The following is a 12,569-nucleotide window of genomic DNA, read 5'->3' on the forward strand; positions in this document are numbered from 1 at the left end:
TGGGAGGACCAGTCTTTTCGAGGACATACAGTAAGGTTTAAGACTGAGCAGCAGATAATAAAACTCTTGCTCGTCCTGCCTGAAGTCAAGTGGCAGGACTCACTCTGAAAGGATCGAATCAGCAAAGCGATTTGTCGGCACTCGAGCGCGCGCGCAGATCGCGAAAGCAAAAAGGGTGTTCGGAAACGGGAGCGCGAGCGCGCAGAGGAGAGCGTCGTTCTCCGTGGTGAGAAGTTTTGCTTCCGTACTTTCACGGAACGGACAGGACCGTGCACGTGCGCCGAGAGCCGTCGCGCTCGCTTCGAGAGCTTGGCAGCAGGTTGAGGACTGAGATCTCGGCACGTGCGTGCGCTCTGCGTCCGCGGGGTTCAAGGAGGAGCGGAATCAGACGCGCGCGCCAGGACTTGCTGATGCCAGCGCGTGCCGGATGAGCATGAGTCCGCTGACATGGCTCGCTGTGACCGCGGCGTTCAGACACTTCTCACGGCTCTGGGCGCGTTCGTCGCCTTCAGCCTCATGACGGTGGCCATCAGCACGGACTACTGGCTCTACTCGCGCGCCTACGTGTGCAACGCCACCAACGGCAGCGCGGACGAAGCGGACAACCTGCTGCAGTCCAAAAAGACAAAAGGAGACCTGACCCACTCTGGACTCTGGAGGATCTGCTGCATTGAAGGTAATTTTGGATTTTGCAATTCATCGATTGACAGATTGATTCATTGATTGGTTGAAAACTCCAAAATTCCAAAGATTTCCACTCTGAATTTAATAGTGTCTATGGGTAAAGAGCTTTTTTTCCCCCCCTATACCACATAGAAAAACGGACTGAAATTTCCATTTGCTCCATCTCAAAAACATAAAAACACACCAAACACCTCCTGCAAAAGTATATAGCAAACACTTTTTTTCTGGTGAGTAGATGAGTGTAAGGTGGGAATACAACCTCAATGGGACACCAGTCACTATCACATGGCATCATTGTCTTTCTCTGTCACACACACACACACACACACACACACACACACACACACACACACACACACACACACACACACACACACACACACACACTATCTTTCTTCCTGCATGTTTGTGGGGACCTGGAAAGAAAACAGGGGACCTCAGAGACTATAATTCAAGTACAAAACATGGCATCCTGGAGCTGTAAGCCATCAGTGCTGCCCCCCGGTGCCATCTCCAGACCCAGAGAGAGCCTGATTATTCTGTCCTTTTTTATTAAACAAACCGAAATCTTAATAAAACTAAAACTTTCTTTTCGGCTTCTCCCGTTAGGGGTCGCCACAGCGGATCCTCCGCACGTTTGATTTGGCACATGTTTTACGCTGGATGCCCTTCCTAACGCAACCCTCCCCAATTTATCCAGGCTTGGGACCGGCACTAAGAGTGGCTGGGGATGGTTCCCTGACCGGGAATCGAACCCGGGTCGCAGCGGTGGGAGCGCTGCATCTTAACCACTAGACCACCAGGGGACAAACCGAAATCTTAATAAATAACCAATAACTCATTAGAAATTTATTTTTTAAAGTATTTTGTGTACTTCTCTGTATGTTAGTAAAATAGGAAGTCGGAAGTGATTTCCTTAAAACGAAAAAAAAAAGTTTATTTTAGCTTAAAGATGCTAAAGATATAGATTTCGTGAAATTTGTCAGGTGGAAGCTGATAAGATCCAGCAAAGATTTTTAGCCTGCCTCAGATTCCTCAATTCGACATAGTTCACGGAGAATTCAATTCAATTTGGTATATTTTCATATTTATTTTTGTGATATTGGACAGCATAAAACAACAGGTTTATAGGCTTACAGTACATTGATCCATAATGAAGAACAAGACCAGAAGAACAGAAACAAGAAAAAAAATTAGCTAGGACTTAGCAAGGATGTTCACTTTCAAGGCATAAGCACATGTTTTTGAAGGTTTGTTGTGCCTAAACTGTCAGAAAGCTGGCAATCATTATAGATATGGCTGATATTTAGCTTCTCAAAATGGTGAACTGCATTTGTATGTAGATTTATTGCAAATTAAAAGTTATGCTTCTGTATGTTAACATATAAAAAAAAAATGCTAGCTAAAATTGTTGCCGACTGTCATGTGATAGTAAATTTCTGTGCATTTTCCAAAAGAACATTTAATATGTACGGATGAACCTAAAATAAAATAAGTGTGTGATGCTGTGTAATGGACTGGCATTACACTTACACTGTCACATGAAGTGTTCCTCAGGTGACTGTGGCTTCACTGTGACCCTGAAAAACTGTTCATTGACGAGGAACGAAAAAATAAACGTTTCTGTTTTTCTGTGCACACCATACACAACACAAACACACAAAGTCCAGCTCATAATGATACTAATGGTAGATACTGTTTTTTAATTTTTATTTTTTTATTTTATTTTTTTATGAGCACTAGATTGCAGTATGAGCATGTTGGCAGTGGGCGGAGTGAAAGTCTGTAGGGAGTGGTCTATAAACTGACTAACCGGAGGGTCAAGTAAAAACAAACCTGCTTTTTCCAAACAGGAAAATTCCGTCCTGCAGTCACGTCTTAAACCATTGTTTAAATTCATGTTGTACATATTTTTCCAGCTTTTTTCATTTTACTGGTTAGCAAAAGAATCAACAATTGTACTTTCAATGTATCTATTCATATGCTAATTTCTTCTTAGCAATAATAATATACATTTGAACATACTGCACACCTTTCTGATCAAGCACACGCACCTCTCAAGTTCAAAAAGTTCACTTATTAAGCACATGTCATGTATCTAACTATAATAATTCATGCAAAGTTCGCTGACATTAGCTACCAAAATACACCCGGGCTAATACTGTTACATATACATATTTATTGTGTATTTTTTAAAAACATGTATATAAAACTTTAACAAATAAATGTTTTTATAGTTAGTTTGCCATTCTAAAGCTTTAAGACTTGGAGAAATTGGATATTGATTATCCAGAGTCAGAGTTAATTTTGCCTACAAGCACTTATCAGTGAACTGATGATAACCTCAACAATGATGTTGAGGTAACAACTATAATAATGGACATTTGGTGTCACCCAGATGAGGATAAGTTCACATTTGAGTCTGGTTCCTCTCACGATTTGTTCTGTGTAGCATCTCAGAGAGCCACTGATGCCACTGGTTCGCTCAGTAGGGATGAACACAAAGTAGCTAATTTATGGCATAATACGAAATCTATGTATGTAAAGCTTCATTATGTAAAGTTCATTGTTAAAAATGCACTACAAAAACCATGTCATGTGATAACAGGGGTTTTTTTTGTAGTTGACCAAAATGTCAGACAGAAACATAAAATATTAATGTCTTGTGTTTGTTTTTAAACATGGCTTTGTCTTCTCCAGTCATTGGCCAAGTCTCTTGTAAATATACATTTCGATAACTCCAGTTCATCTCTGTGCTCTGGACATTTTGATAACATTCTTAACTCCAATGAACTACCATAGGACCACCACTGACCAGATGTGTGTGTTGGTCTGGAAAAACCCATCAGGAGATGCAGTATGTACACATTTTTCAAATGAAAATAATTTACATAGTTATTTCTGTGTATAATATACTTATTATAATGCCAATGTTTAGGAAACCGTACATTTATTTCACCTAAAAAAATTGTGTTGCAGAATTTTGGCCATATATTACAGTTATAGAATGGACTTATTTAGAATCTTCCGCAAATTATCCAGACTTATTATGTTTTTCACAAAGTTTCCTTCCTCTGGAGTTTTTTTGTCACCTCTTGCTTGCTTGGATTATAAACCTATAGGGATAAATTAAAAAATTGTTTTCTCAATCTATTACTTCTGTAAAACTGCTTTCCAAAATGTCCATTGTTAAAAGTGCTATACAAATAGAGGTGAATTTAATAGATTTTTAATCTTGCTTACCTTAATCCTGCAGTGGTTGTGTCGGATAAGGATGAAGGTAAAATAGTGAAATAGAGCTTGCGTAAACATGGTTAAAACCTTGCTAGCTAAGTGGGAGTTCATCAATGACAAGCTTTGATCAGATTATTTGATATACACATGCAATATTACAATAAATATATAAACCTGATCAATTTACTTTATAGTCAAACAGGCTGTCAAAATGTTCTCAGTTGGATTGGAATTAAATTGTAGTTGCTAGTTAATCGTTTAGTTTAAGTTGCTTATAGAGAAATATGTTTAAATAAAAAATAATAACTGTAGAGTTATTAGATTGTAAAAATAATTGTCTACAGTATACATTAGTAATATTATTTGGAGGTTTTTAGATACCTGGTATTTTTTCTGGTATTTATGTAGACTCTACATAAATACCAGAAAACAGCAATTCAGTGGACTACAGTCAATAAATAAATGTTAAATATTGTTTAAACTGTGCACTTGTATGGATAATGTAATTCATAAAGGAGCTAATATTATTATACCTGTATACCTAATAAAATGTCCACACTAATATACTATACAAACTTTTAAAATGTTATTGTTCCTTTGCTATCTTTGATTTGTTTTTAATTGATTTCTTTACATTTCTTTCTTTTATAAATTATTGTTATTATTTGGGCAGTGTATTAATTATTACTGATTTTTTTCAGACATCAAAAGAGATCCTCAAAGATCCACAAAACATTCTGCAGTCCCCCACTCACCCCTTGGCTTTCTACTAGTTGATGCTGTTGCCCAGCAACCACAGGTTTCCAATTGCTATGGAAACTCCCCTAGAGTGCAGACAGGGGTTGTAATAAAATTGATTGTTGTATGGTGTAATTGACACAACATGCTCACGCTAACGACCCTCTAATGACTCACTACTTCCTAGCAGCATCCGGTCGTGCTGCTTCATTGCTTGTATTTCCAAACGTGCGTAACGCTGATAAAGAAACTTCAGCATCTCTTCTTCGGACCCCATGCAAGAATTATTAGCATCTGCCAGTCGTGTGGTTCACCATGGTAAACCAATGGAAAGATTAAACCGGTTTCACACATGCATGAGTTTTAATTAATAATTTATCTAGATGAATTTCAATTGATCCAAGCCTACACTTATAAAATACATTCATTTTATTAAACTATTTTACAGTACTACTTTTCCTTAAAATACTACTGTTACTACACACATACACACACAATTAGTATTAATTCAATTACAATGACATTTTATTTATATTTAAATAATAAGCATGGTCACAATACAGTTTTACAGATACTTTGATATTGATGCTCAATTATTTTTGTCTACAGCAAACAGCTAAATTTACATTCTACATTCTTTAATCCCCTCCCCTTTTTATTACAGTATATGATACAATAAACATTAAACAGAAAAGGTGTAAACAAAAATGAACTAAACTACGACATTTTTGACAACTATACTTTCATTATACATTGTATGCTTAACGTGTGTGCTTTCAGTTTCCAAAATAATGGTAACAGTGGAACAATGTAACCAGCTTGTTTCTTTTAATAAAAACTTTAACTGCATTCCACATTTACCAGACTATATTGTACTATACTATACTTTACTATACTATAGTGTAAAATACAATTCTTTTATTTACCAGACTATATTGTACTGTACTATAGTGTACTATACTGTAGTGTATGTGTACATATGTATATGTACTAATCATTGGATCAAAAGATGTTCTATTAAAAAAAACGATATTTAATTTACCAAATTTATTGATAAACACAATGACAACAAGCATCATCTCTACAAACACACTCGATCTAGTGGAACTCTCTTTAGGGGAACTAAATGTGTAAAATTATGTTTAAAAAGCGCATATGAATCTTCAGGTGTCCATTAGATTGGCTCTTCTCTGTTAAGCGAGGGTTGAAGACCTTTCTCTCCCTGAAACACTTAAATGAGCACTTTCCAAGTTTGCTTTGTAAAAATCAAGAGTTATAGTCTGATTTATATTAAGTTTGTAATCTAGCGTTCCAGTGTAGATTTATTCATTGCTCGAGACTCAAATAACTTTTGTACGTTGCACTGGACAAAAACGTCAGCTAAATGCCGCAAATGTAAATGTGTCCAAAAGCTTATAGCCTCTTAGGGCTTCCGTGCTAAGTGATCAAATTTTGAAAATGTGAATAGAAGTGTAAGTGGATAGAAAAATATATGATGCATCTGTTAATGGAGAATTAAATGAGTGTACGGTAAATCATTTTTTTAATTTTTTTTACTTCTGCACACACAAAACACTTGTGTAATACTCTTCTACCTCACAATAATCACTTTTATTTCATTTATTAGATTATTAAATGACCGTAGACAATGAGGTTTGTTCATTGACAATTGTAATTTGTTTGTCAGCGCTTTATCAATAGCACAGCTTTTTTTTTTTTTTTTTTTGTAAATGGTGCATCCGCATGGCCAGTTTATCCCCTTAATATTAATATAGTGCGCCATCAGAATTCCTTAAACACTCATTATTATTGTTGCTATCTGTTTTTAAAAGATGGGAAAAGAGAGTGCGTGTGTTCTATTTAATAACAGCAGAGATTTGAACCCATGCATCAGTCCAGGATATTACCGGGGAAACCGATCCAATCTTTACCTGAGATTTCAGGTTGAAAGTAGGATTTAATAAAGCTTGATGATATGAGAGAGACAGAATTTTGTCAATGGTGAGAATTACACTTTATGGACACAAGTATTGGGACGACTGACTTTTCCAGCCATGTGGTTCTGCAGTTGAAAGCACACAATTCTACAAGATGTTTTTGGATGTGGTAGCATTAAATGCTCCCTTCGCTTGAACTAGAAGATTCAAACCTGTTACAGCATGACAAAGCTCCTGTGCACAAAGCGAGCTCCATGATACATGGATTGGAGTGGAAGATCTTAGGTGTCCTGCTATAGAGCTCTGACCTCAACCCTACTGAACACCAATGGGATTAACATGAAAACCCTTGTGGCTGAATGAGCACAAATCTCCACAAGCACACTCCAAAATCTAGTGAAACATCTTCCCTGCTTGAAAAATACAATGGTCATGTGGCTACAAACACAAACTATATAATGTATTTACATGTGCTATTAGCAAGAAAATGTGATACAGATGCAGAGATCATGTGACATGGCGTGTGAGGGTGCACTTGCTGATAAGAAATGTAGTCCAGGACCATAATCGTCATACTGAAACTCTCTAAAAATCTGAGTGGTAAGGGATCTCATTCAACCTCATGAATGCCTGATCTTCAGCAAAGCCTGACCTGATCCAGCTCAGGTTTTTGTTGATTGATAATTAAAGCCATTACCTTCGGGAAGCAAAACCCATGACTTTGAGTCGTTTCTACAACAATCTCTGTCGAATAACTAAAGAAATAGACAGCACTTATTTTGGTTTTGTGTGTTTCATCTCACCTGCATTAGCATGCTACACTTGATTAAACGTAAAGCCTAATTAGCAGAACAATGTAGGTCCACGTATTAATCTCTTTTGGGTTAATTGCTGAAACTATTAGCTCTTAGCAAAAATCCATACCGGCTTCTTGTCCACTGTCATTACAACAACGGCCTCTAGAGGCTTCTCACTGATGCCACTTGCTCTTTATTTTTACGTGAGAATTTACGTGCTGCACGGAGAGCGGTATATTATATTTATTATTTATAAATTAATATATTCATATTAATTTTATTTAGCACATTAAACAGTAAGAATGCTTTGTAGTCAGCACCATTCTGACCAATTACAGTCACGCATCCAACAACGATTTCAGAGCTGAGCAGTGCCTTATATTTGTTTGTTATTTTTATTCCCTTTTTTACCATAAAAGAATTAAATGAACATGGCTCCACCCACAGGGACCAATGGGATAGCTCAGTAAATTTCTACAGGCTTTACAATGACCAAAACCCGTCCCCAACACCTATAGGAGATTTTGAAGCGATGTCGGAAACATTATTGAAACACATAAAGTCATATATTCTGGTGCAACTGTGTTTATTAGTCCAGTACAGTTTTTTTTCAGAGGCTGTAAAATCAACCCTAAGGTACTCTGGAACTGTTGTGAAGGTTTGTTGTGGCTCAGAAACCTTAATAAAACACTTTTCACCCGAGTACTGCCTTTCGTTTCATGGCGTATACTGCCATATAGAAACAGCAAGCACCGAATAGAAAGCTAGGTGAATTGAAAATTTAAATGTACTCACATGCATTATAGAGTGCACACATCAGGGCTAAAAAGGTTAAAGCCAGATTTTAAAATATTAAGCAAGTTTAGATCAGTAGAACATGACAGCTGCATTAAGGACTTCCCAGAAAACCAGTGTTCCTAGTGTAACACAGCTAGCTAGGCATTATTGTAATTTTCCAGGAAGGAAGCAGTGTTAGTTGAATGCAGTATGCAGTAAGGAAATGTGGCTTCTTTAATATGATTGGTCAAAATATAAAATTTTTGAAAAACATTATGTTGGGAATCAGATTTAAACAAATGCAAATGTATCTGTTCTCCATTTTCTTATACACAGGCCACTTTCAGAGAAAAAGTTCACTCCTGACTGGTAAAAACAGGAGGAGAGTGATGGTTTTAGATGCCAGAAGCGCTATTTTAACCCAAATAACCACACTCTACAATCGTGCTGAGCAAAAAAGCATTCCAGAATGCCGTGGTCTTCTGCTGTTTTAGACCATCCATGGTTTTGCAATGTTGTGCTTTTTGAGGTGTTTCTACTCACCACTGTTTATAAGAGTGATTATTTGAGGTACAGTAGCCTTTCTGTCAGCTCAAATCTGTCTGGCCATTTTCTACTAACTTCTCACATCAATTAGGAACTGCCACTCAATGGATGCTTACTAGAATCAGCACAATTACCCCCTCACCCATATAAAAAGCTTCACATTACGAGGTGATACATGCTGGAATGAACATTCCAGTTAATTGCAACCATGAATGTACAGAAAAGAAGCCATAAAGTGTATGCTGGTGTTGTTAAGGAGCGAAGGGTGGGGTGGGGTGGAGTTGGGGGGGGATTGGGACAGAGCAGATAGTGTGACTATTGTACATTATTGCCGAATCACGGTTACTGCGTCTGATTGCCGCTGTATGTGACTCACAGGAATCAACAAAGGAAGCTGTTACCGGATCAATCACTTCCCTGAGGATAATGACTATGACACAGACAGCTCTGAGTACATCCTGCGTAAGTCTGCCCTTCTTCCCCTCCATTGTATTTTTTTCCTTTCACAGTCACATCAATGAAGGAGTAAATGAACCTCTTTTCATAACAGACATGAATGAATAAGCAGAAAATTTGATTTGACCAGGTCATGATTAAGAGAATTTATAAAAATCAATGTTTTTCTATTTTTAAATTCAAGACACATCAGAGTTATTTCCGGTCATTCATTTTTTTGGGATGTACTGGACACAATATAGATTTTGTGACACTGTATGAAAACCAATGGGCCATATAATTGTATAGAGTGAGAAGGTTAATGAACCTCTGAAATCTTCAGTTGTCAGTGACCTTTTAGAAAGAAATTTTAAATACTATACAGTCAATACTGTACAAAGTATGAAAGTTGGAACCTGGCAGAGGAAATTAAGTATACATTTAGGATATTTTAATAGTATGTACATCATATTTAAAGATTTAGAATTAAAAAAAAAAGGACAAAGAATTTCAAATCTAAATACAAACAAGAAAATGCAAAAGTCTGCAAAATGTATGTGTGTATAGGAATTAGTTACGTGTAACAGCTGTGACTTTCTATGAATGAAGTAAGTACAGGACAAATGGTGGATTCCATTCTGGATGGGTTTGCAGTATACCTGCTCTCAATTCATCTTTAGCTTGCTTCTTTTTATTTTATTATCTTAGCAAATGGGTTTTCAGATATAAATTGTGTTTCTGAAAAAAGTCTGAAAACATGAAGGAAAAAAATGACATATTCAATATTTAAATCCAATTAAATATTACAAATACAAACAAACTACTGCATTAATTCCAACTAACATAGTCAATGCAATGGGTTAACTTTATATTAATATTAAATGTGTTGCCTGATTAGCACAGTTAAGCTTGGATTTTTAAAAGGATTATTAATAATCATACATTATACATCTATACACACTATGTACATCCAACATAGTGCCATATTTCTGCATAGTATAGACCTGTGTGTATATCTGATCTGGTTTCTACTTTACAATACTGTCCTATTGATCCAGACTGTTTTCTTGAATGTACAGCAAATCAATTTTATTTGTAATCTCATTGCAGTTATTTGCAATTTCAAACAAGAAAAAAAAAAGATGTTTTTCTCTCCTGATGTCACTTGTCCATGGTTGGTACTAAATGTAACGAATTAGAAGGTTCATGCCCCTTACACCATAAAATACACTGCTTAGCCATAACCTTATGACCATTCATCACCACCTGCCTAATATTGTGTTGTTTCCCTTTTGCTGCCAAAACAGTTCTGACCCTTAAAGCATTAACAGAATTGACTTCTTAAGCAATTTGATCTACAGGAGCTCGTCTGTTGGACCACACGGACCGGCCTTCGCTCCCCACGTGCATCAATGTGCCTATGTCACCACTGTTACTTCCTTGGACCACTTTTGATAGATTCTGACCACTGCAGACCATGAAAAGCCTACAAGAGCTGCAGTTTTGGAGATGCTCTGACCCAGTCGTCTAGACATCATAATTTGGCCCTCGTCAGACTCACTCAAATCCTTAAGCTTGCCCATTTTTCCTGTTTCTAACACAACAACTTTGAGGACAAAATGTTCACTAGATGTCTAATATATCCCACTCACTAACAGTTGCCATAAAGCAGAGATATTCATTGTTATTTACTTCACTGGTCATAATGTTATAATGTCAATGTTATGCCTGGTCGGTGTATCAGAAATCTAATTATCTTGGATGAGATGTTGTTGAACCATATGGTAGTGGGTTGAAATGGATCAGCTCAGCTCTGGAGAATCTGATGTGATTATTTGTATGGGTAGGGATCGTGCGAGCATCCAGTCTTTTCCCCATCCTGAGCACTATCCTGTTGCTGCTGGGAGGAGTGTGTGTGGCTGTAGGACGGGTTTACAGTGGCTGGAACAACATTCTTCTTAGCGCTGGCATCTTATTTGTGGCTGCAGGTAAAACTTTTAAGGAACTCTGTGGTACGTTCATAAAAGTACAACCAACAGCCTGAGCGTCAATAAAGTCAGCTTTTTACATTGTACAATTACTTTTTGCTTTGAAAGTATTCCATATATTAAATATGTAGTGTTGTTTTTGTTTTTTTTCCCAGGTCTGAGCAACATCATAGGAATCATCGTGTATATCTCGAGCAACGCCGGTGACCCCAGCGACAAGAAAGGCGAAGACAAGAAGTACCAGTACTACTACGGTTGGTCCTTTTACTCCGGTGCATTGTCATTCATCGTGGCCGAAGCCATCGGGGTCCTCGCTGTGAACATCTACATTGAGAGAAACAAGGAGGTCCACGTCAAACGGCGCAACTTTCTGAAAAGCGGCCCCTCGTCTTCGTCACCATACATGCGGATCCCAAGCTACCGGCAGCGCAGGCGGCGCTCTCGCTCTAGCTCGCATTCCACCGAGCCGTCTCGCGACAACTCGCCAGTCGGACGGAAGATGGTGGCGTCAGCACTTCCTCTAGGTGACATCTCTATGTACACTCTAGGTCGAGAGCATCAACTGAGGTCGGGAGGCGCACTCGGGCCATACCCAGATCCACCTAACTTTCTGCAAGTTCACAACTGCTTCGCCAAAGCTGCAAAAGACGGCGTTAACCGCAGGACCACGCCTGTTTGAACAGCACATGAGTTCTGGTTAAAGATGGCTGATAATCATGGTGGCATTGGGAAGTATCACAGAGGCTGAGTTTGAAGCATTGATTTGAGGGAGCAATGTTTCTTTAACACATGATTTAGAGATAACTAATAGAACTTTGTAGCATTTTCTGAGTCAGATTTTGGCTCAGGGTTTCATACTGTATATTCATAGGCACAGTCTGGAGTCCAAGTAGCAATATTTCAATGCACTTTATATGAATATTGAAATATTGAAATATTCTCTCAGAATTGTTTGAGTATTTTTATGTGATCCTTGTGTCGTTATGTTTGACACTCAAGGCCAATTCACACTGGACACCTCAGTGAAAGATTTTCAACCCACCCCAGCGACATTAGAGATTAGAGTGTGTGTCAGTGAAGCGTCCTTATTGCAGCCACTTGTTCTCACAAAATACAAAGATGTCATGATCATCTAACCCTTGGTTCCTAAGTGTTTATATGCTATGATACTACTTTTCATGTCAACATGTGAAAACAAAAGAAATACAAACATATTCGTTTTTCACTGTTTTATTGAACAGTTATGGAAATGACAGCTGGCAGATCACTATGGGTAAAAAATGAGTAATCAAGAGCAAGCAAAACTTTATATTAGCTGTTCTTCTTTTGACTTTTGGACGTTACATCCAGACCATCACACTAAAAGTTTTGCAAAAGTACCTATGCACCTACTATTGTGGGGTTTATAGATATATATAGATATATAGATATAT

General features: G+C 37.7%; 1 protein-coding gene across 1 annotated transcript; it reads left to right on the forward strand.

The window, feature by feature from the left end:
* Nucleotides 1-303: 303 nt before the first annotated feature.
* On the forward strand, nucleotides 304-11,948 carry cacng4a (calcium channel, voltage-dependent, gamma subunit 4a). The gene is made up of 4 exons (XM_083522500.1): nucleotides 304-676; nucleotides 9,092-9,175; nucleotides 10,996-11,136; nucleotides 11,292-11,948. Exons 1-4 carry the CDS (start codon nucleotides 448-450, stop codon nucleotides 11,813-11,815), a joined length of 978 nt encoding a protein of 325 aa, XP_083378626.1. The 5' UTR covers nucleotides 304-447; the 3' UTR covers nucleotides 11,816-11,948.
* Nucleotides 11,949-12,569: the final 621 nt, after the last annotated feature.

Source organism: Silurus aristotelis (assembly GCF_946808225.1).
Source record: "Silurus aristotelis genome assembly, chromosome: 2".
In the NCBI taxonomy this organism is placed as follows: Eukaryota; Metazoa; Chordata; class Actinopteri; order Siluriformes; family Siluridae; genus Silurus; species Silurus aristotelis.

Coding starts and splice junctions, on each gene's coding strand:
- cacng4a (XM_083522500.1), top strand. CDS start 448: ATGGCTCGCTGTGACCGCGGCGTTCAGACACTTCTCACGGCTCTGGGC. Junction 677..9,091: donor GAGGATCTGCTGCATTGAAG/GTAATTTTGGAT, acceptor TGTGACTCACAG/GAATCAACAAAGGAAGCTGT. Junction 11,137..11,291: donor CATCTTATTTGTGGCTGCAG/GTAAAACTTTTA, acceptor TTTTTTTCCCAG/GTCTGAGCAACATCATAGGA.